The sequence below is a fragment of the Hippocampus comes genome, unplaced genomic scaffold, assembly GCF_001891065.2.
Source record: "Hippocampus comes isolate QL1 unplaced genomic scaffold, H_comes_QL1_v1.1 scaffold261, whole genome shotgun sequence".
Taxonomy (NCBI): Eukaryota; Metazoa; Chordata; class Actinopteri; order Syngnathiformes; family Syngnathidae; genus Hippocampus; species Hippocampus comes.
Window position 1 is genome coordinate 984,698 of NW_017805824.1, and position 24,958 is coordinate 1,009,655.

Below are 24,958 nucleotides of genomic sequence, written 5' to 3' on the forward strand. Positions count from 1 at the left end.
TGTACCACGGGCTTAAAGGCGAGGAGAGCTGCTCTAGTAAAGCCACAAGGCCTCGCTTTACTGGACTAGAATGTCAGCCTCCACAACAACAAGGCAGAGTTCATTTTTACCAATCATCGTATTGATTAGTTTGTTTAGAGGATGTGGATTGTTAGTGAAAGATGTTTTTTTTTTTTTTTAAATAAGCATTCCTAGACATTCCTAACTAGGGAAAACTATGTTTAACAGATCAGCTGCTGTACTAGTACATACACACACTTGCACACAGTATTTTTTTCCTCACACGGTGTTACGCCCCACAATTGTCAACACACTAGTCGCATCCATTTCACACAAGAAGAATGTCACACAGCCCTTTTCCAGAAGCAGGGCTTGTCGGTACGTGTGCAGGTGGTCATATCACAAAGAGCTAACTAAGCTAGATGGATATTTAGACGGCTACATATAGAGTGTTTCCCCGCCCCCTCCTGTCACTCCGTCTCTGTAGATGAGCATCAGCTGTGGGGAAAAGATGACACACAAAAGTGTCCACTGGCATAGACTTGCACAAGAGAAAGAGAAAAGGCAGGATTAGTTGCGATCACAACACCGTGCTGAGGCCATGTATTTCCACTCTGACTGTGAAATACAGTCCAGTTAAAAAAACAAAACTAAACATTATTTTGAATGGAGTGATGAAATGCAGTACTTAATGAATCAAAAGCAGGTATACATGCGGTCATCACCCACCCCCTTCAAAGGCACCAGAAGCATATTCTGTGGGATTTATATTAGTTTAAAAAAATATTAATAAACTTGGATAACTCTTTGTTTGAGTGGTTTGTGTCATCTTTGTTGTTTGATGGTTTGCTGACATGACAAGTTGTGAAATTTTCAGGTAATGTATGAAATTAAAGATGTGAATTTTTGTATGGTCAAAAATTAAAATCAGCAGTATGGCCTGCCAATGTCTGCAATAGCACTTAAAACAAACTTTTAAGATGTATTAAACTACCCTTTGGGCATTTACGCAATAAGAAATGTTAGGGAGTGCAGGCAAATGGCAATGGTGAGGTTGACTGCGTGGGCAATTATTTGAGTACCTGCATCAGGAGAAGAGTGAAGCGTCTCTTGGGCTCTGCACGAGGTGCATTCAAGGTCCCTCAGCAAAGCTCCAAATCAGTCGACAAAACTTACGACCTCTACAGGTATTAGTAAATTAGTATTACTTTAATAACTATGGTGTGCTTACAAAAATATCAAATAACCAATTTATTAAATTCCTAAATAAGATCTGGACAATTCCGAAACAGATCGGAACGTGAACAAGTCAACTCTGGTGTGAATTAGACGTTTTAGTTCAGGGGTGTCAAACTCATTTCACATGGTGGGCCACATACGGCCTCGGTAGATGTCAAGTGGGCCGGACCATTAAAATGATACAATGCTTTGCTATAAATAACCAAAACAATATGTCTTTCCTTTGTTTTGGTATAAAGAAGCACAAGAACATTAGGAAAATGTTGAAATTTAATGAACATATCTTTTACAAAACATTTCATGAAGCACCTTACATTTCCTTCGACAAATGTGCAATTTACTTTTATCATTCACATATATGCATTGCAACTGATCCCACTGATTGTACAAACTTTAACAAGTAATTGGTATTGAAAAATATAGTAATGCACTTTAAGATTAAACAAGATTCATAAAGAAAGCAAGTTTTAAAGCATTTACACGTGCATATAAAATCTAAATGTAATCCCTGCCTACACCTTACAAACTAAGGAGAGTGCTATTAAATGTGTAAATGTGAGAGTGCTATTGATAGCGTCTGCTGTCATGGGTCTGTCTCAGTGACAGACTGAGGCTGCTGTTGTCTTCTTCTCTGATCAAAACAGTGTCCCCTTGCGGATACTCAATGAATTGCACCTGATTAAAAATATTAATTCTGTGTCTTTAATGCATTTTTTTCACTTTTACATTATCCTGCGGGCCTGATTGAACCTACTTGCGGGCCGGTTCCGGCCCGCGGGCCGTATGTTTGACACCGATGTTTTAGTTAAATGTGCCCTCTCCAAAGGCCTCTTCGTGTGACGTCTTAGAAGAGGTTTCCGAATAAACTTTGTTACATTACATGTAGGTTACGCTGGGGATGTTCAGGTCCCAAACTATCCTAAATAGGCTGAATATAGTATAAAGACGGAATCGTTTGAAATGAAGACATTTGGAAGGTAGCGGTAAAGATATAAAATCTCTTGGGAATTTTATTGTGAAAATGTGGGACTTGGGGGGGGGGGGCACTCTGATAAATAGTTTCATGTTGTAATGAACTGAATACTGTATTGGGAAGTGGGAATTTAAATGTTGGAATTGTAGAAACAGGTAGTCAACGTAAAGTATCACTTCAAAAGGTCATTTTATTGTGAACATTTTGGAATGGTCTTTTCCCAAGACGTTCTGAATGAGCTGCAGGCTAATGAAACTGGGAGAATTCGAGGAATGTGAAACAGCTTCCAAGATGTCTTGAACAGTTTAAATTTGTGGAACAAGTTGTGAAACTGTCACTGATGGCGTAGTGGTACGCTCGCCTCACTTGTGTGGGGGCAGCGTGGAATCACTTCCCAGTCAGTGACGGTGTGGGCGTGAATGGTCGTTTGTCTCTACGTGCGCTCTGCGAATTGACTGGCGACCAGTTCACAGTTTTAAGTCTGCCTTCCGCTCGAAGTGTGAATACTTGTGAATACTTTGTGAAATACTTTCCACGATGACCTGTGGATTCGCTGGTGGTTTATTGGTATTCACCTGTGATCGGTTCCCACTCGGTGTGGATGTGGGTGTGAATGGTCTCTATGTGACCTGTGGCCGACTGGCGACCTAGACTCCACCAACTCCCCGCAACACTGTTAAGGATGACCGGTGTTGAAAAGGGATGGATGGATGACGATGACCTGCATGTGACCATTTAAATGGAAATGGTGTTTTAATCGATGGAGAAATGCTCTTCAGCAGTCACACATCGCTGAAGGTTTAGAATGATCCTGGTACACACATTGGAAATGAAAGCAAACAATGTTCAACAATACATGCTTTATTTTTAAAAAACAAACAAAAAAAAAAAGTCAATTACTATCTTGTATTGCACAAGGATGCTTTTGAACCATCCAAGATCCAAAGTGATGAGAAGTCCCAGCAGTTGAGGAAGCAACTTCGAGCACAATTTGATCAAACATAACCAAGTCGGAGGAATGTAAAAGAAAAATGCAACTTGCAGTGCACAAAAAGAAAAATAACAGGGCGAAAAATCACTTCTCTGTGAACACGAACGATAAACAGGAATCACCATTGTTTGTGAGAAAAGCGACCCTGCGAGTATTTGGACGAATATAACAACAATTCTTCATAAACTGACAATAACAGGTGCTCTCGTATGGAATGTCATTAGAGCATTTATTCCGTATCCTTGATGTCCAGCTTCAGGTTCATTCATGTACTAGTGTCCTCATTGTCCACCAGCGATTTGGACATTTATTAGGCAAACATTGGCATTCTCCGAGGACAACTACATGTTACAAGTGAAACTGTGCCAACTGTGCTACTACTTCTACTAGTAGTGCCAAGATAAAGTCAAAAATTGCGCACTTCACTACAGTAGTAGTAGTAAGTGCACAAACGCCAAGTCGTGCACTTTTGCCTCACTCGTAACACGTAGCCCAAGTTTTCCTACTTAGTGTGCAAAAATATAACAAGCAGTGGCTTTACTAGTGTCCCCTATTCATTCCACTAGTGCTTTAAGTTGTTTTACTCGTGAGGACAAAGAGCGTACTAGTACAGTTTTTCGGACTAAATGCTCAAACGTCATTAACCACGTGAACCCATACAGAAAGGGAGTTCAAAATACAATTGTGTAAAAGCGTAAACAAAATCCCGTGGGCCTTCATTACTTGACTCGACGAAAGTGTTGTGTCCAAGGTAGTAGTACCTGTACTGATAAAGTGCTAACACACCACAGACAGCGTGCTCAGGTTACAGTACACACGGAGATTCTTACGATCTTTGGTGTCTAAAAACGTTATAAAATCACTACTTAACATCCATTCCCTGCGAGCTTTGCATTGACGAAATAAATATGACGGCATCTTTTAGGAATCATTTTATGATAAGAAGGATTTAAAAAAAAAAAAAATCATAAATCACAGCCTTTCCCCAGATTATGCGTACTGTAACTTTAAAAGAGTTCCTCAGCAAAAAAGGTGATCAGGAAAGAAAGCATGTATAAATACAATAAATAGTTGGGGTTTTTTTTGTATTTTGTTTAGTTCAGCACTTCTGAAAAGAACAAAAGTAGTCCTCTTGTGTTGGGGAAGTGGACTGACAAAAGAGAGTTTACATTCATGTACTATGCAAGGCAGTAGTGGAGGATTCATCCGGAAATCCCACAGTGCTTCTTGACGCTCCACCGGCAGGAACATTGGAGGAACTCCTTCGTCCCACCCGTCCATTCGTCTTTCCTCCTTCTAGATCTTGGCTACGTAATTATTGGGGAAAAGGCCTTGCTTCCCTCGCAGACGTCCTGACCACCATCCAGAAGCGTCTGAAACAATGCGAGAGATTCATTAGATTAAGTCTACATTAAGCCCTGCGACCCTTGTGAGGATAAACGGATCAGAAAATGGATGGGATGGTAAAATTGTTGATCAATATTGGTCTTTTAATATTTAAAATAAACTGAACAAAAAAATCACAGCATTGCTGAATGATGTAATAAAATAAACATGTTAAATGTATATGTCAAGCACAGCAGGTTTAAATTAATCCCCATTATGAATTGCATCATAAAAACAATTATTAAATTGACCAATTATTTAACCAAAAGAAAATGTGAAATATCGATGTAGAATGACTTCTTTCAACAATACTAAAATTAATTTTAAAAGGATTGCTTGCGCCAGTGGTGGTTTTGAATGGGCACCATTCATTTGCAGTCTGGACAAAGAAGAGACAACTGCCAATTGTCCAAAATGACAACCTACAATGTGTCCTGGATTTACGTGATGCACACATACCCTCTTTGATGATGTCAATTATGTCATTGGCATTGAAACTGAGCTCGTCCGTGTCTTGGGCATCGTAGGCGTACAGGGCTTTGCACTGGGGCACCTGAGGTTTGGGCTTGGGTGCAGGCTTGGGTCGTCCGCCCCCTGGTGGAGGTCTGGTGGTTGACGGTCGGTGGGCTCTGATGTAAACACATCAAACAGGACCAATGTGTCTCAGTTCCAAACGCACGACCGCGTAACAACTGCACTATTGTCACAACAAGAAGTTAATCAGCTGTGTCACTGCATGTTATGATTTCATCGTTCACGGTTCGGTTCTAACTGTTTCTACGAGGATTATAAATGGTGAGAAGCAGCCATTAATTCGTCCCCCCCCCCCCAAAGAAAAACAATAAAACTAGTTTCTTTAATGAGGAAAATATTTGAATATACGTGGATATCATTTTTATGTAATTATATAATTAGTCCCCGCAGGATTCCGCGGAACTGAAACCAATCCACGGGAATAAGGGCGAGTGCGTAATATCACAATAGCTGCAGTTTTCATCCCGGCCGCTAGATGTCGCGGTCAGACAGGCTAACGTTCACACTGCAGCGTGCTGCCCAATTCAGATTTGTTTTGTTTGATACGATCTTTTTTTTGTTTGTTTGTTAAATCCGCTCTTTTTATATTCTTGTTCAAGCATTCCCATGCATGCTTTTCAAGTGGAAACAAAAACACTAGCATAAAAATGCTGACATCCAAGTATTCTTTTTTGCCATTAGGTTTAATATTCTCACTATTTTTATCCCAATGTAACTTATTTTTGGAGGTGGTGGGGGGAGGGATCACACATTTTTCGTTATAATGTGAAGGCTAATAAAACGCTGCCGTTAATGATATTGTGGTATTTTATACCCCCCCCCCCCACACCCATGATTAGGGACAAACAATCAGCATTGACAGCAATGTTTTTAAATGTGTGTGTGTGTGTGTGTTACTAGCATTGCCACTGATACAGTGTCAATATTCTCAATAGTTTGTGTACAAACTAAAATAAAAAAGCATTTTCATTTTAGTACTTTAAATATGCTTTTTCCTTTTTCCCCCACTACAGTAGTGTCTTGTTTTGGCCTACTGGTATTAGCTCAAGTTGGATATCGAAGAAATACTCACATGACTTTATGGAAAGCCAATTAATTAATGCTCAAACGGCTATACTATAGTATAAAACTATACTATAGTCCCCAATTTTCTTTTAAAATAAAAACTATTTAAGTGTAAAATGTGGGAGTAAACACACACAAAAATACAAACATCAATCTCGGGTAGCTTGAAAGCATAATCCACTGCTTTGCTTATTATGGAATGTTCGTTTTCCAAGTCAAGGCGTTGCATTGGAGTAAGACCTCTGTAATTAAAATCCTTTTGTACTGTGATCTAACCACCACCCAAGACACAGCAAACACTCACATTCTTCCATTTGAGGCTGCTCCACTGACGCCATAACTACAAAAAGAGTACATTATCTAAATTATGTCAACTCAGAGACCCGTGTGTGAGCATGACCAACAACACATTTGGAAAGGTATCATCCTGGATGGCAATGTGTCTTTACTAACGGTATGTGTATACCGTAGGTCATTTTAGAATTGGAGAAAATATTTTAGCCATCTCGAGTAAGAGGGAAAAAAAGTTGAGCTTCATTGAGCATGTCACTCAAACCGATTCAACCATGTTACTCTTTGTTATCATCAAAAGACATATCAAACTTTTTCTTTTTTATTCCATAGCTAAGTCTGTTTTTTTAACAATTAGCGTAGCATTTAAAACAGCTAGCATGTACGCCTGAGCAAAAACTATAATGCTAGCAGTGATTTGCAAACCCCTTACAGCAAGGGTGTCAAACTCACTTTTGTCCCGGGCCACATTTTAGTCACCGTTTCCCTTGGAGGGCCATTATGACTGAAGCCATATAAAAAAGCAATTTATTGAACTATTGTTTAAGGTACTGTCATAAGGGGTTTGGTAACAAGAAAATGCTGACAATATCTCTCTTATTTATTACAAAGGAGAATTTAAAATTTTGGTAGGGATTTTAGCAAGCATCAATGAATTTGTTATGTTTGATTTGCTTTTGTGGGCCATAAAAAATGATGTGGCGGGCCAGATCGGGCCCCCAGGCCTTGAGTTTGACACCTATGTGTTAGAGCAACGACAGGACACAAAAGTTACTGTTCACATACAGCAATATATTTGAAATAAATCTGTTCCAGGTGACTGAGTATCAGTTGACAATAACCGTGTACCGTTGAGGTTTATGACCTATTTTTCTTGGAAACATAAAAAACATTATACATTAAATTATGCTGAAATTTTACGTGCTTAAGAAACCCTCCTCCAATTCTGGAATGACCCGCATTTGCGTTGAATCGTCAATTAAAGTCACTTAAAACCACCAGTATCAATATTAAGCACATGTGCTATCCAACCACAAAAGTCACTTGACCTTTACTCCCTTGCTACGCATATGAATGTGAGACTCCTCACCCTGCAGCGCCTTGATCAGGAACCTTGAGAAAGTCCAGATTGGGTCCAGGTTGCGGCCGTAAACTTCCCCTCTCCCTGGGCTGGCTGAGGTTGCTGGGGAGCTGAGGGCGAACGGGTTCGCCCCGCTGATGGAATTGCGAGTTCCGCATATTGGCCATGTGATTGTTGTTCTTCAACCCGCCGTTCTGGTGAGCGACTGTGAGCAGGAGACAGAATAAAATTCTGACAACCAATTAAAAGGCCAATTCATTCCAAAAATATGTAATGCATCAAAGAACTTATTTATTCCTTTAACCCATACAACAATAATAAAAGATGTGAATTACGGGCACAATGTCTGACTGTTTTCACAATGCTTTGTCCAATTGTACCTGTTTAACTTTACAACACAGTGAAAAAGAAGCAAAAATTGGCCGATTTGTTTTACCTATTTTGCGCGTGTGTGTTTATTATTGTGTGAAAATGCCAAAAGGGGACTTTGGCCCTTTCATGCACCTTGTAACCTGATAACATGATAGCTGTCCACTGTAGTAAGCGCTGCCCCTGAAAGGGTAAATGAGACCATACGGGTTGTGTAAAGTGTTGGTGCGCATGTGTTTGCTCAAGTGTCTTATTTTGGCAAGTCTGCTGACTAATACTATTGACAATCCTCACTTGAAGTTTGTATGTTTGTGGTGAATAATTTCATAATTCTAACTACCGAATACAGTTGTTGATGTAACACGGGTTCATGATAGTACATTCAGTGCTTTGCTGCCGTCTTCAACATGGAATTACAAGCTCTTTTCGGGGAGTATCAACTATTTACAAATTGTCATTATTTGCAGCTGCGATAAAAGTTGCATTCTCTTTTTAACAAATGCTTCTTTTTTTTCCCTGAATATAGCCCAAAATTAGAGATGTCATTTCCATAATATACGATGTAATATTATGACAATGAAGTTGTATTTTTTTAATACCATGACTTTCTTCGCTGATTGAGCTTTGATTAAGATTAGAACTTCATCTTAGAAAAATAGGACTTTGCTCTTGTAAGATGACAGTTTTGCATTGGATTCCATATTGTACTCAGGTTGAATGAATCCGCAGCGTGTGATTGCAGCACCTGGAGGTCCCGGTGCGGCCCGCGATGGCGTGTTCTGGTGTGTTCGAGAGCGTCTCTGGGCCTTGTTGATCCTGGAGGGACCTGAGAAAGGAATGCGACGCAAATGGGTTTCGTGTACATCATCAGGGCTCATTTTCGCAACTCCGATGTGCTTGTACTCACGTGAGTTCCGAGGAAGTCCCGGCCCGATGCTGACCTGCAGATTTTTGCTGGAAGGCTTGAGCACAGCCATGTCGCCCTGACCCTGGACGAAAGTAACCTGTCGGGAGCCAGCTCCGCCACTTATAATGCCCCAGTTCTCCTTTTTCAGCTTCAACGACAGTCTGACGTCCAAAGAAAAAAAGCCGTTCACTGTCCAGCATTGACATCCACTAGTCTGGTGTGATTTGGACTTTTCTGATCCCAAATGTATCTGTCTGTCTGTCTGTAGTTGAGATAAACATTCTACACAACCCTGTTAAAAAAATTATTCCAGTGTACAGACAAATCGGAATTTCCGAGTGCGTAGCTTCAGTGTTGTATCATGTTTTGCCACATACTGGGCAGCTCTCTGGTCTACTGGAAGACATATAGTGAAATTTAGGGCAAGAAGAAGAGGGAAAGCAGGTCCCACATCTCAAATGACATGTATGCCTGTGAGTGTTGTGAAACGCTCTCTTTGTAGGTGTTGCTGCTCTGTTTGTATTAAGCAGAGGTTGTTTCAAAATGTAATAATTACCGTAACATCTATGCTAATTTCTGCATCTAAGGTGTTTTTCATTACATGCAAGCATTGAGCTGGCGGACTTTCATTAGCATAGATAAAAATTAAGAGTCTGGTTGAACCATTTAGTGTTTGAATGTGTTGCTGCGCTGTACGTGTTGAAGTTGCACTCATTGAAGGCTTATAATTACGTCACATCAACGTTAATTTCCGATGGCATTTTACGCATTACAGTGAATTCCAGATTTAGGTGTTTACTTAATCCGCTGTATCAAATTGTGTGTGTGTGTGTGTGTGTGTGTGTGTGTGTGTGTGTGTGTGTGTGTGTGTGTGTGTGTGTGTGCGTGTGTGTGTGTGTGTGTGTGTGTGTGTGTGTGTGTGTGTGTGTGTGTGTGTGTGTGTGTGTGTGTGTGTGTGTGTGTGTGTCCTTACGTGTTACTAAATTTGAGTGGTAGAGTTCTCTGGGTTTTCTCCTCGAACCTGCGGGCCAGTAAACTGATGAACTCCGTTTTGAAGACACACTCCAGCAGGCTGTCATACTCCTGCTCATGTAGAATCATGAAGTCATCCTGTAGGGTGCTGGAGGAAAAAGACACATTTACATATCGGGGGTTGCAGACTCTAAATTTTGTCGTCACATGAATAGAATTCATCGGAAGAGTAGAAGTCAAGACAGTGCTTCCTGGTTTCTTTGGGCTTTGGTATCACATATCCGCTACACGAGAAATATGAAAAAGATCTGCCTTCCAAGAATATAATCATGAGCTGTTTTGATAGACACTGTTAGTATATAATACGTTTCTTATTGTGGTTGTAGTTTGCAGTGGTGACAAAACATTAGAAAACAGCTCTCAAGATAGTACAGTACAGTCTGGACCACTCAAAATTGCAACCACAATAATAAGCGTGGCAGTCATTTAATTTTATGCTCGCTGTTAGTACTACTAGTGAATTGCTACAGGTAAACTAGTACAATTTTATGAGTAAATTTACACTCTACTCACTACTGGTGCTACTTTTGGACTACTAGTGAACAATTCAACTTTACGAGTAAATTAATATGCCGCACGAGTAACACAGCGAGGGCATACTCGTAGACATGTGTCACTCACGAGTAGCTAACTGGCTCAGTTTCAGAAAAACAGCTGAGCCGTGATTGGTCATAACCCTGAGCATCAGTGATGACATTTTCAGTTGACAGCAAGTGGGGAAAATGGCCACCCTGACATGGCTAAAAACGGGGTGGAATTTGCTGCTTAACTCATATTCCACCAACGCAATGTCAATAGGAATTCCATTTTTAGCCAAGTGGAGGCAAATAGAACAAATTATTTGTACTTCCCCTTTAATTCTTCTCGAGCGGTGAATTATTTTAGTCATGAAAACAAACAGCATACTACAACATGAACCTTAAAATGGATATCAAGGATATGGATGAAACGGCTTTCCTCAAACGGCTTTCGACTGTGACAAATGAGTACCTCAGAGACACTCCCAAGATCCTCTCCACATTGATTTGCCGCTTGAGCACCTCAGTCACTTGTCCTTTCTCCGGTCCCTGTTTCACCTTTTCTCTTCCTATCAGGTACACCGACCTCGGCGTCAGGATCAAGTCCCTCTTGATTGGCTGAGCAGGGGAAATATATTTCATGAGTACAAAATAAATCCGCATGGAAGTGAAGACCCCAGGTTGAAACCCACCTTGAAGCGGCGATCATATTTGGTGACTTTGTCTGCAAAGTCGATCTTCTCCCTCTTGGCCAGAAACTGCCGTAGCTCGGGCCTGTCATCCATGCCCAGGTAGTCTCCCATAAAGTTCCTGTTCAGGCTGTGTCGCCGCCTCTCCTTGTGATTCAGCAGGAGGTCAGATGCTTCACAGACACACAAACAAAGTTTGTGAGCAAAGTTCAATGTGCACCCTGGACCTAAATGTAACACCACTAACCTTCCTCGCGCATCTGGACATACTTCTTTTGGGCCGCATATTTCCGCCATGCTTTTTGGATGGTTCTGGCATAGCCATCAAACTTGCGCTCCCTGGTCTCTTCAAGCAGAAAGAGCTGCCAAAAGAGGGCAGAATAATGTTAACCCTTTCAGGGACGGCGGTTACTACAGGGTGCATGAAAGGGTTAAAATCACCCACAAACCCCCAAAATAGACAAATACATTAACACCAAAAAGACATTCATTTTGTACACCAATGATTAATAAGCAGTGCCGTGAGAAATCCATAAGTGTCGTGGGAAATGATTCCATTTTGCATAATTGGTCCGAAAAACATTTGTTGATCTATCTTTGCCAACAGCATATTGTGTGGGTGTAGAATGCTGTTTTAAATGAGTTGTGCTGAATGTATTGAACATTTGTCATGTGATTTTGCCATTAGAAAAGTCATTTTTCCCAGTTCAAGAAAACCAGCTGTTTTGGGTGTTATTCTACACGTGAGACAATCAAAAACATGCAATCACACTCTGTGGCCTCCAAGACTTGCAGACTAAACATCCTGCCCGCCAGCACACTGCGGCTACTGCAGTACACACAATGCTATCATCGTCGACACCACCGTTGCTGCCGCAGCAACAAACAGCATAGGTGTTGCATTATACCCTCTTACTGTAAGAAATTGATATTTGATGACAAATGGTATATCAGTACATGTAGACATAAAATAACAATACTTACAGCATGTATTCTTCATCCTCTGCGCAGAGCAATAACATTACTGCGGATTACTGAGTAGCTGACACGTCTACACATATATTATCTGTATTATCATTATTGATTAGAGCATATTCAACATATTTTCAATTCAATTCACTTGTCACATCAGCAAATTTAAAAAGAAATTTAAATCGAAACAACACTACACAGATTTAGATGTTAAAGCTGCCATTTAATAACGGTATTAAATGTTTAAATTATGATTCAAGACGTATTCCTACAATCTCGAACTTGGTTAAATGACACCTACTATGTAAATAGTCACTCGCCAAGCCTCATCCACTGACATCTGGATTTTAGCCTGTTTTACTGCCACTTCTCATCCCTCAAATTGAAACTTTACTTGAATGACATTTTGATGAACTATGTTATTTACGAGAATTATTCTAAACATCTTTAGGATACTTAAGAATACTGTATTTGGTCAGTTTCCACTTTTGCAAGTCATTTGTAACCATTCAACACAAAAAGTCACTTTGGCAATATTTGTCTCAACGGTATGAATGACAGTTCTCGCCAGATCATCCATCACCACTTTGGGTCTTTGCGGCCATCTGGCTTAGCGTCAAACAAACTTCACTTGTTTCATCCAATAGGGTAAAAAAAAAAAAAACGCTTCAGTCTCAAAACTAATTACCCAGCCTCTGTCTTATCGCTGAGAAAGGTTTGTTTTGAGAAGCCTGTCAGCCGTTTTCATTCTGTGTCATATTTGACTTTCATAAGCACACCTCAGTGACGTGGACTTTGAGCATGAGGCGGGGGAGGCCGCTGGTGAATAAGTAACATTCAGCATCAGCTGTGAGGATGAATTAAGACTAAGTTGTCTGTGCATTCATTTTCTACACACACGTGTGCGCGTGTGTGTGTGTGTGTGTGTGTGTGTGTGTGTGTGTGTGTGTGTGTGTGTGTGTGTGGGCATGTGTGTGCGTGTGATGTATACAAATCTCAACAAGTACGAGCGCAGACTCAACAAGCGGCGCTTTCATAGAAAATGTCCAGGGAGCAAAAAAGACGAGCCTATTGGATGTTGTGTCAACTCGCCCACCACACTGGGTACTTTGTTGAGTCCGTGCTGACGCGGGGTGACGGCTCGGGTGGAGTCTCCTCCCCTACGTCAACGAGCCGCCCGTAATTTAGGATACTGATTTCTATGGAAAGCCATTTAAGCATTTATTCTATATTCTTCATGTTTATGTGTGGTATTAGTACATGCTTTGGCTTTACTAGTAAGAGAATTCAATGAACGAGTAGGAGGACTGTGTTACCAGTCAGATTTATTTAACTACTACATCACATTTCTGCACACTTGGACAACTTTAGTATACTATTTGGTCAACTATGTTATTCGTGATGCAAATTTACTATGGGCATTATGGTTCATTCCAGTAGGCCAAAAGAGGGAGGAGTAAATCAAAAAAAATAAATTACGAGTCAGTTTCTACAGCTGCGCTAGAGTTCTTAGAAGCGGTAACAAAGACCGTCCGTACTCGTACATGAACCTTAAGTCGAATATCTTGCAAATGCTCAAACAGCTTTTCCAGTGATGCCTTAATCTGGTGTTTAAAATGTTCATCTCAACCACTCATTTCTTGTTTTCATGCTCAGGTCTAAATCTGCCATAAAAATAGTGCTTTGGTGCCATCTTGTTGTCAAGGAGTTATGTTGAAATGAGTTGAGGCGCTTCATCTCGTGCTTTGTCACCATCTTGTGGCAACTAGAGGCAAATCAAAATCTTTTTGGGGCGTCATTTTTTTTGTAGATTTTGACTTTTTGCGACGGTTCTCGCTGCAGTCTACACCTACTGCTAAATAAATGGATGTCTTCGTGGCAAAAGAGAGGTGATGCGCCACGGCCAAACGTACCGACTCGGGAGCTTTGACGAACACCTTGGTCTGACCCAGCTGGAACTGATCCTGGTCCATGTTGACAGAGCGCATGAGGTGAAGGACACCTTGTTTCTCGTCACCTCGCCATGAGGGCCACGATTCTTTGGTCAGAATTGCATACCTGCATTAAAAAAAAAAAAAAAAAGCATATCTCACTGAGGAGTGTCATGTTCCACTCGGAGTTGTGTTTATTTCTTTATTTTTAATTTTTTTTTATCTCAAATGGCTCTTCATGTGTTGGCTCATGGCTGCAGGCGCATGGTGGTGTCGGGAGACCAAAGCTCTCTGGCCACACCAGATCGTTCCTTTGTTGTCGCCATTTGCTGAGCTGCATTATGGCTTTCTTCCATGTTGGACAATGTTCCTAGCTGGATGTTGTTTATGCTTGTTTTCCCCCGTGTCTGGTCTACATCCATCCTCATTTTGTGCTTTAATATTGTTGATTACCATTTTTCCTACTCACCGGTAAATGGAGTGCACGAGTGCTTTGCTTATTTATTACGGTACTCTTTTGATTGTATTATTTTGTATTCAGTTACAATATCTAATCGTCAGCACAACCTTTTGCAATTGGAGTAAAGGTGATGGTACTATTTCTGCGCTCTTTTCCTCCTTTTCTTGTGCAATAGATATGCAAGAGATTCAAAGTTTATCAGGAGAACAACAAAACATGCTGTAAGTCTAGATAGCATGTAATTGCTAAAGTTGCTCATTGTGTATAGTTTAAACCAAGAGTATTTGTCGATTTCACCAAGCCGAGACTTTCTTTGAAGACCGTTTATGGCCGCTCTGTACAAATTTAAACATCTCATTAACTGATGAGACCAAATGAAGGTTAATGGTTCCGCTCACTGCAATCTTCATTATGCTAAAATGCGACGCAGTAATCACAGCGTTTCAAAGCGTTTGCCCCCAAAATAAATCAACGCTGCATATTGTATTTGGCATTCATGAGGACGTTGAACAGGCAAGTTAAAGATGGCGTTGTCATCAATCCTAATTGAGGAAGTTGTTTTAATGTGGTACAGTGATTACAGCCAAATGTTGAACTGTTCCATTTTGCCACTCTTTGAACCCTTTGAGGGATAGCGGTAACTACACCGGACAGCTTTTGTTATCAGGTTACAGGTTGCATGAAAGGGTTAATGCTGATCGTCTTTTATCGAACTTTGTCGCGTTGTGTTTTTTTTTGGAAATCTCAATGATCATGTTTTTCACCCATTTAAATAAAGGATACATAAAAATATAAACTAACTGTCCAACTAGTCACTGATGCTAGCCTACAAGTTTTCCTAGAAAATCCCCAAAGACTCAAAAGAGGTTCTTGAAAATCTTTTCAATGTGCTGCTTCTGGCAAGGTTGTGTTACCTGTTGAGGAACTTCCTGAAGACGCGGCGGTAAGCGTAGCCAGCACGCCTCACCCTAATGTTTTCCTTCAGGCCGAGATATTCCACCTGGTGCTTCACACTGGAAACACACAAGCACAAGAATCAACCAAACGATGGCTGACTTTTTTGGATTAAGTCACCGTCTCGATCAGCGCAGCACTTTCGAGCACTGATCGCCGTTAAAGCTTAATACAGTGAACTCCCACTATGTTCATTTTTCATGCCCTCGCTGTATCACACATTTTTAAGCAATCGTTTTTCGTAAGCATATGCATATGAGCTACTTTTTCCCCCTCCAACAATCTACTTGGTACATTCAGACATCCCGTCAAAACAGCGGTTCCGGATGCTAATTAATGGGTCGGACTAAACAGGAAGTTCATAAACCGTGAACAATATAAGTACTTCTCAGCCCTCTAAGCAGGAAACTGAAAGAAAGCGATAAAGAAGGGGAACGTCCCACATAGTAAGATGGCCTTTCGGTGGAGAATTTAAAAAAAAAAAAAAAAACTTGAGGAGGCAGGAAGGTGATGAAGAAAAAGGTCAGTGTGACTTTTTCGCTTACCGGCCCTCTTCCCAGTCTCGGGGTTTCTTGGTCTCGTTGGGTTTGATACAGCGGATGTAATGGGGAGTACATTTCATCAAGGTGCTCACCAGATCATTGGCTTGTTTCTGGGTGGTTGAAAAGAAGATTATTAATATGCTGTGTCTCCTCAAACATAATCTTACAAAATAATAGTGTGATATTTTGAGCTGCACATTATTCTCATGATGCATGTTAATGACTATGTTCTCAAAAAGCTACTGCAAAAGACTCGTCATGCAATGAAGTGACATAATTAAAATTAATTCTGCCTTGTGATGATTGAGTCACACGAATAAATCTATTATCAATATATATTATATCGCTACAACAAATGGATGAATTGTTTTTAAATTTTAAATAATCAAGGTAAACAATTTGTTCAACTTCTGTTGAATGTACACTTAGCTAGCAAAAACACTTCCAATATTTACTTGCAATATCCATCCATCCATCCATGCATGTATCCAATATCTGCACTACTTATCCTTGTCAGCGTGGCGGGACTTGCAATATCTCAATGTTACTATTAGAGAAGCGAATTCTCAGTCTTAGGTACAGATTATAGCAAGAAAAAAAAATACATTATTTGGCTTTAGCGGGCCACATAAGATGTGGTGGGCCGGATCTGGCCCCCGGACCTTGTGTTTTAGACCTGTGGCTTAAACACACACACACACACACACACACACACACACACACACACACACACACACACACACACACACAAATATGCAGAAACACACATGCACTCAGAGAAATATGCACAGTGAAACACATACGCACACACAGAAACATGCACTAACACAAGCACAGAAAACACAAACAGAAACGAGGACATACACACGCGCACACACCTTTATTTTACTGCCTGCAGTTGTGGGCCGCCCCTTCTTCTCCGCATTGAGGTTTTCAGGGAAGAGAGCTCTGAAGAAAGCTCTGTTAGAGGACAAAGGTGAGCAGAGTAAGTGGCTATCATCCTCCATTCAACATCACCTCCTGGCAGCCCAAAACAAAAACGCAGTTAATGATTCAATAAGCCAAAGGCCTTCAACAAACGTCAACCATTTACATTTCAAATCCACCCAAGGTCACAGGTGTAGATGGTTAAACTGGGAAATGACTTGTTCACACAGAAATCCTCCCTGTGAAAATGGAAACCCAAAATGCGCTGGCTCTCACCTCATCAGGGAACTGATGACAAGCGTTTGACTAGAAATGCCTTTTGCACAAAGGACAACGCAACATAGACCTCAGAATGGATCCCATATGCTTAACTCGGCGTGTTGGACGGTTACGAAGCCGCTTAGCAAAACAAGTGCTACATTTTATTTTGGTCGGCAGCTATTTATTTTCTAAATTGCTAGCCTAGCAGCATTTGGCTGCAACCACCAATTATTTTAATAATCCATAAATCTTTTGATTATTTATCTGCTTAATTGATGTATTGGATAAAAATTTTCATAAATGTCATTAATTCAAATGGACATCAATTGTTTGTGATGTAATTATTGGTTTGGTCTGTTACAGCAGCCAGAAAACAGGCACAAACGTTGTTTTCCCAAAGCAATGCCAGATGTTTGCAAAGATCTTATTTTGATTAGACACAAAGATAGTCAAGCTTTCATGGCGGACTAGAAAAATCTAGAAACATTAGTATACTGGAGAAAGGATGACATTCAGAGAATTCGGTCAACTTTACTGAGTTAAACAATGTCTCCAAACGATTAATCTATTCTCAAAATGTCATTTCATTTGGTAACAGAGGTCAACATTTTTTACAAATTTTTTCAATCAGATACTTTTTTTGATTTTTTTTGTGCTCATTCCGACTCTGCCCTCATTTATTTTCTTCAGCACATCAGGTTTTCATAATAACAATAATAATAATAATATAATATAATATGTAATTTAGTAATACAACAAGTGATTTTATGAATTCAGGGTTAGGGTCAGCAAAAACAAATAAAAATTAGCTATATCGTAGCTATATATTACAACATATGGTAAAATCCATATTGCGTAATATTTTATAGCTCAATCTTTGAAACAAAAAGTCATCAGTCAATTCAGGTGGCGGTCATCTGCAAAAGTTGAATCAAGGCAACTGAACACTTTTTGTTCAATTTGTTGTTTTGTTTTGTTATTTCTCTTGTCTTCCAAAAATGTTACAAAATGGCGGGCAATAACGCTATTGGGTTAAATATATGTTTTCATACATAGGTTTTCGCCTCCTTTAGTTCTCATATTAGAAAATATTGCACTAAGCTGCGCTACAGTTGACACATGCTGTTATTTTATTGTTCTTTCTCGTGTCGGAATTCTTCACCCATCTTGTTCTCAATGTAGGTTTATTTACATTTGAGCGTCGGCCTGAAAGCTGGGTGGCCTGAGAACAAAGGCTCCACGGATTTTGTGTAGACAAATAACACCCAGCTGACACTGGTCTTTTTTTTCAGTATCTTTTAACCTGCTACGCTCAAGAACAAGGCGGTTTCCTTCCTGCCTGATCTTCCTTTATGACGACCACGTGTTTTATTGCATGTACAGTTTTGATAAGGTTGACTTTCAATTTACCCGTGTCAAATCAGTTTCCCCCATTAGGCATGTCATTCAACCACTCCAGCCCTACATAATCTACCACCCTTTTTAGTTACATGTTTTTAATCATGAAAAATAGCACAGTGGTGTAAAATATGAATACGGAGAAAATCAGAACATTTCACATTTCAGTGTGTGTCTTCTCCGTGCAAATTGCAAGTGTTTTTATTTTGTATTTGTGTGTTTGAATCTTTTGTACTGTTCAATAAACAGCTGAAAGTGTATCGGCATTCTTAAACACTGAGAGAACTCAATTTCGAGGAATTGTTTGTTTGCTTCCCTGATGATTCTGCTGATCGATTCCTCAAAACAGTGGTTTGACCGGCAACGTGCTGCTGGTGAGGCTGCTTAAAGCTATTTGTTATGGGCTGTGATTCTCTCAATGTAGTGGAAAGCTAACTAAGAAGCACTGTGAGTGGGATACAGAAAAAACATGTGTTGAGACCTGGCTGTCACCTATCTCAGATGTGCCTCTGGGGAGACTTCCCGATTTTACCTGTCGAGGAGTTTCTAAAAAGTACAGTAGTTTTCTATAATTATGTGGAAGATAGTTGGCAAAACCAATGTTAGTTCTTGACAGATCAATTCTTTGTCTTATGCTTATGTAGTATTTGTTAATTCGGATCTATTGTATAAGTGCCGATGTTTAGCCCACTCAAGCGTCCCTTAAATGGGGGGCAAATTCATTATTAAAAAAAAAAATTCCAAGTTATCAAGTTCAAAACTCTCGACACTGTCACAAGCATGTAATTAACGTTCAAACCTGATAAGCCCGTAACAATGAAATCAACTGTATTACTGTTGGATGCCAGGAAATACTCTACAAATTACTCACATTTGACTGCTCTGCATCAATTCAATGAGGTCAGTGAAAAGGACGTCTCGGTTCCTTTCACAGAATCCGTCTGCGTCGTAGGACACCTGGAAAAAAGCAGAGAACCATTATGGAAGGTAAAGCTACACTATTTAAACCTTGAACTTGATGAAAATTGCACATGTGGGAAAATAATCTGACTATAAATCGATGGATTATATTTTATGACATTGGGCAAGGATGAGTTTGTGCATCGAATGTGTTGTGGTATTAAAAGTGGAGCATAAATTGAGCCTTGTTATTCCTCCACTGTCGTAGCCTGAGGTCATAGGACCCCCTCAAGTCATTAGGGCATGGCTCATTAAGCATGTGGCATGTGTGTCAAGCCAAGACCACCAAACATCTGGAGAAGGACAGTGACGACCGGGGCTCAAAATATATGTGAATATAAAACAAATACGGCTGCGTATTAGGTGTCAGGTTACATAACAGGCGTGTTATACCTATATAAATAGACAAAGCAGACATGCTACAGAGCTATAGAACTGTTAGTTTAACCCTAAAAAAAGGACAATGACATCATGACCAGAAATATAACCACCAGGAGTGTAAGCTATATTTAAAGGGAGCAGCAGCAATTCTCATACTGACACCGCTAAAATAGCAATTTAATAATGCTGCACACCACTAACCACTTTACAAGGTGGAGTAACTTTTTGGTCTGAAATATATAGAGCAGAACTGAGCTTAAGTACAAAATATAATTTTAGAAAAATTTATTCCGTGACCACGTTCAAAACAACTATCGCAAATCATCTTTGCCCATTCAGTTGGATGGAAATGCCATTATTCCGTTGCAGCTTCCGCCAAAAACCAAACAACATTTTTCATAATTTCATATGTAAATTTTATTAGACTTTGTAGGTGTACCTAATGGGCTCTTTTCATGCTTTTAGCGAGCGGACCGACCTTGCCCGCGTAGTGGTGAATGATGAAGCCTTGATTCCAACTGTTGAAGTGCTCGTGAGTGTTGATCTGCATGCGGAGCTTCTGCAGCATAGTCTGGTCCGCCCCTTCGCCAACCGCGTGCATGGTGGCACAGACGTCGTCCAGGATGCTCATAATGCCGGGAGGATTCTGGGAAGTCCAGGAAAAACACTGTTTTATCACATCCCTAACCACGAATCTTACATTTGGTTCTAGTTTTTTTTTTTTTTTTTTGCTGTTTGGCTGACAATAAAAACGTCTCTATTATTTGCTATTCTTTTTTCCAGTCAGCAGGATTGAGATAATTGTGTTTTCTGTTAAAAACCATGTATAGAAAGAACCTATTAAAGGTTACGCAGGTTCCATCTTATAATTTTCTTTGTGTAGCAGATTTTCCGCACTAAAAGGCCCACCTAAAAGCATAAAATTTTCTCAAAAGCCAACAGTGTGCCTTATAATCCGATGCAATATTCAGATTTCTCGGACATAGTATTTTAAATGTTTTGGCAAGCGCTTTGTTACAGCTGCAGCAATTGTGAAAGCGCTATATAAATAAAGCTGCATTGTACTGTGTTGTATACTGTGTTTTACTGTATTCCCTTTAGCATACCGCCATCTAGTGGATGCGTAACACCCAAACCACTATTGTAGCTTCTATCTATGCGATTTATGCGGTGCGCCCTATATATGAAAGCAGTTTTTAAAATAGGCCATTATAGTGCGGAAAATACGGTAAATAAAAGCAGTGGAAACTTATATCGCCATCTAGTGGATGCGTAAAGCCCCAACCACTATTGTAGCTTCTATCTATGCGCCTTATCATGCGGTGCGCCCTATATATGAAAGCAGTTTTAAAACAGGCCATTCATTGAAGGTGCACCTTATACTCCAAAATGCCTTATAGTGCGGAAAATACGGTAAATAAAAGCAGTGGAAACTTACGGAATAAATATTTACACTTATTATGTGAAGTGTTGGATATTAACAAGCTTTACATGTCTACTCTATCAAATGGAAATGTCAACTGATATGAAAACCTTTCGAAAAGTCAAAATATATTTGTCAAACAGTACATGGTCAGCTAACTAATTTAATCATGTTGCTAAATGAAGGTCTACCTTGTGATCATAAAATTCATTAAAATCACCAAAAATGTGCACCATCTCAGCATCACACATATTTGACTGTGTCACCACCACCCCCCGCCCCCCAACACACACACACACGCATTTTTGTATTATAAAGAGAATTATCTGCCTATAGAGAAGAGTTGTAAAGGCCACGGTATAAATGTGCCACGCGCCCCAACACACACACACGCATTTTTGTATTGTAGTTAAAGAGAATTATCTGCCTATGGAGAAGAGTTGTAAAGGCCACGGTATAAATGTGCCAGTGTGTGGAGCAGTGTGGGAAGCCAGTGGACACACACTTCCCTGTTTGAGTCAACAGTGTGCCCTACTCTACATACACAAAAGTAGTGTCTTGTTAAAGGCAATGTGAACATGCAGCTGAAGCATCGGGCGTTGATATGGCGCTACTGTATGCCTCCTCTCGAACATTACCAGATTGTTATAAAGCTCTTAAATATCTCAGTGGGACTGATGAATCTCATTATAATTACTCTTAATCACACACACTTTTAGCATTGCAGACAGGAAAAGGAAGTAAGGACATTGAAAGATAGCAGTTTATATAATACAGTCACTTCTTGCCAGTATAATGAAATGTGAAAAATAAACCAATACCTTTTTAATCAGTGATTCTCAAAGTGAGGTACATGTACCAGCTCCCTTCAGTTACCAGGGAGGAAAACAATGAAAAATCAAATCAAATCAAAGTATTTAACTTTGAAGTTCAACATATCAAAATTATAATTTTTAAGAATGATTCTTTTTTAAACATTTATGTAGTTATATTTTCTATTCAAGTCATTTTAATGTCAGCTCATTTTAAATGCATGTTATTGTGTTTTCCTACATTGAGACAGTCTTGAGTCATTACATTGTGAAGGCATACCCAATGGTGTTTTCAATGAGTATACGGTGTGTGTGTGTGTGTGTGTGCGTGCGCGCGCGCGTTATCATTTTGAATATTGTACCCATGTACACTGAACTTGGGTGCATATATCTTTATTTACTTTGCTCTCAATGAGGTCGCAGACAATCTTGTTATTGAAGTACTCAATAGGACTCCATTTGATGCCCTCCTGAACATACTCCTCCTACAAACATATGCGTAGAAGAAAAGGCTGAATAGAAACCACATGGAGGCTGGAAATAAACAAAACTTCAAAAAGTATTCATGACGTGGAGGAACGTCACCTGTTCAGCTTTAAGTGTCAGCTCAATGAAAATTTGTTGCAGTTTTTCATTCACAAAGTTGATGCAGAACTGCTCAAAGCCGTTTTTCTAAAGAGGGGGCGGGGGAGGAAGACAATACATGGTTAATAAAAGGCAAACACATTACGAGAGCTTTGTCTTCTGCTGAGGACGGATATCCTCTGAGCTCAATGGGCTTTGTTTGGGGTGGGAGCTTAAAGCAGGCTGCCAGCTATCAAGAGGAAAGGCCACATTGTGTAATTCACGGAACATACAATGGACCTTCGGCCCGAGCCTAATGTGCTGCTCATCTGCATCTTCCTGGCTTGATGACCTTTTCGGGCTGTGCAGGAGAGCGCCTCACAACTGCGGAATTTGACTACGCAATTCGCAGACTGTCATGTTGACGTCTTATTAGCAATCCATTGCAGGTCAAAAACAATCTCATGAAGCCAACTAAACAAACGCGTAATCAGCTTAGATGTGCCTGTTGGCATCTGCTCTTTCAATCAAGAAATGGAGACTCAAAGACGTTAAGTCTAATCCTTTGTATTTAATCTGTTTATACATTCAAGCTTAAAACCTGTTGATTTGATGCTTTCTCTGTGTGAGGTTGTCAAACTCACTTGGAAAATCTCAAATCCGTAAATGTCCAAAACGCCGATATTCAACTCCTGGTGATCCTTTACCATGGCTTTATTGATGGACTGAAGAAGAAGGAAAAAAATAATAATATTAAACGACATTTTGTTCATGTTAAAGTTAGCAAGCTAGCTAGCTAGCCATAGATACATTGTTTGATAGATGGGGGGTCCGGATACTTCATTTTCTGATCATTCTAATTATGTACGAGTACAATGTGTGACAGCTACCTCAACTAGGAAGTCAAAGACACGCGAGTGCAATGCTTTGGAGAGGGCGTCGCGTGTGTAACACGCCTGCTCCACATTCAAGGTCACGTCGATGGACTCCAGTGCACTGCCCCATTTGCTGTCCATCTTGCGACTGGTCAGCTTCTCCTTCAGACGATTCTGGTCGATACCCAACAAAAAGGCAGGGAAGGCTAGAACTGGAAGAGAACATTAAAAGAGGGCTCAAGTAACACTTCTGGAATAGTGATCTGAAATTAAAAAGGGAGAAAACGTCCTCACATTGTACGTAGCAGTGAGACTGATCCAACCGCATTATCCACTGCACTCAATCTTATCAAAAGGAGATAAAGTCTCTCCAAGCACAATGTATGACATCAGTGTGTTCACATTTACAAAACGGTGGCATTTTGGGATTACACAACTCACAAGAATATTTGTCATGAAAAATGATTACTAAATACGAGCTGATTAAAAAAAAAAAAAGGTGCATTTTTCCCAACTTGGCGTTAATTCTGTCCCCTTGAGAGCCCCTCCCTGACTTCATAATGTGACTCACTTCCCCTAAAAGGAAATGGCCCTCAAGTCTGCATATTGACTGTGTCTGGGAATGCATCAGTCCACTGCACCAGTTCTGCTTTTGGGGCAATCTACTAGGAGTGGGTGCAAAAGTCACCTTTTGTGTTGGTGGCGGCAAGTATACAACAAGGAGCACCATTTTGGGGGTAGTGGGGGTTTAGTTAGTATAAGTGGCAGCTGGCAGGAATATGCACACACAGACAAGCCAAGTACAGTAGACAGAAAAGCAGACCAACAGGTACTTAAGTGGACAGAGACACACACAAAAGCAGGCCAACAGACAGACAAACAGATTGATTCATTGAGAAACAAAGAAGACAGGTTGGAAGAAACACAGCGATAGATAGAAGATAGCTGCTTTTATACTGTCATCCCGGCAAATTTGTGCATCAGTCATAAAAGTGGTGTAGCTTGTGGCGCAATTAGAAACATGCGTAAAATGTTTTTCAGTAGTTCAGACGGTTTTCACCTCAGATAAAGTGATGGAATTGGAGGTCTGGTTGGAAGAGGCAAACAAACATTATTAAATTACAGAAAAAGCTCAAGAGTTTTGTTTCAGACTTTCTTGTGACTGGCTCCAAGTCACACCTCTAGTATCATGAAAAAGCTCCAAAACTGCATTGCTGAATACACCATATGTCTTGTTAATTTGTTTGCAAAATATTTACACAAGCGGAAAGATCCATACTGCCTGTTGCCTCTCATTTTGTCAATGCTATGCCTCGTCACAAGAACGACAGTCACTGTTTAGCACAGCCGTTTACACGGACCTTTCAGAACTCTTCTCCAAAGACGCAAAATTAGCCCCCACAATTTGTCTCAGGTTTGAAAA

At 40.2% G+C, this 24,958-nt stretch overlaps 1 protein-coding gene across 3 annotated transcripts in view; it reads right to left on the bottom strand.

Annotated features, from left to right (window-relative positions):
• Positions 1–3,057: 3,057 nt before the first annotated feature.
• Positions 3,058–24,958, bottom strand: part of myo1ea (myosin IEa) — a 50,586-nt gene continuing 28,685 nt past the window's right edge. For 2 of the 3 annotated variants that reach the window (XM_019886827.1, XM_019886825.1), the window contains 20 exons: positions 23,551–23,747; positions 23,305–23,385; positions 22,682–22,768; positions 22,498–22,581; positions 20,340–20,507; positions 19,392–19,477; positions 16,813–16,894; positions 15,938–16,044; positions 15,353–15,451; positions 13,961–14,105; positions 11,323–11,437; positions 11,079–11,248; positions 10,859–11,004; positions 9,810–9,956; positions 8,837–8,997; positions 8,675–8,755; positions 7,570–7,765; positions 6,493–6,528; positions 5,049–5,218; positions 3,058–4,576 (listed from right to left, as the gene is read on the bottom strand). In XM_019886827.1, the coding sequence (XP_019742386.1) occupies positions 4,500–4,576; positions 5,049–5,218; positions 6,493–6,528; positions 7,570–7,765; positions 8,675–8,755; positions 8,837–8,997; positions 9,810–9,956; positions 10,859–11,004; positions 11,079–11,248; positions 11,323–11,437; positions 13,961–14,105; positions 15,353–15,451; positions 15,938–16,044; positions 16,813–16,894; positions 19,392–19,477; positions 20,340–20,507; positions 22,498–22,581; positions 22,682–22,768; positions 23,305–23,385; positions 23,551–23,747 (2,435 nt within the window). In that variant the 3' untranslated portion in view covers positions 3,058–4,499. The remainder of the gene's footprint in view (positions 4,577–5,048; positions 5,219–6,492; positions 6,529–7,569; positions 7,766–8,674; positions 8,756–8,836; positions 8,998–9,809; positions 9,957–10,858; positions 11,005–11,078; positions 11,249–11,322; positions 11,438–13,960; positions 14,106–15,352; positions 15,452–15,937; positions 16,045–16,812; positions 16,895–19,391; positions 19,478–20,339; positions 20,508–22,497; positions 22,582–22,681; positions 22,769–23,304; positions 23,386–23,550; positions 23,748–24,958) is intronic. The other variant, XM_019886826.1, reaches the window with a different exon arrangement.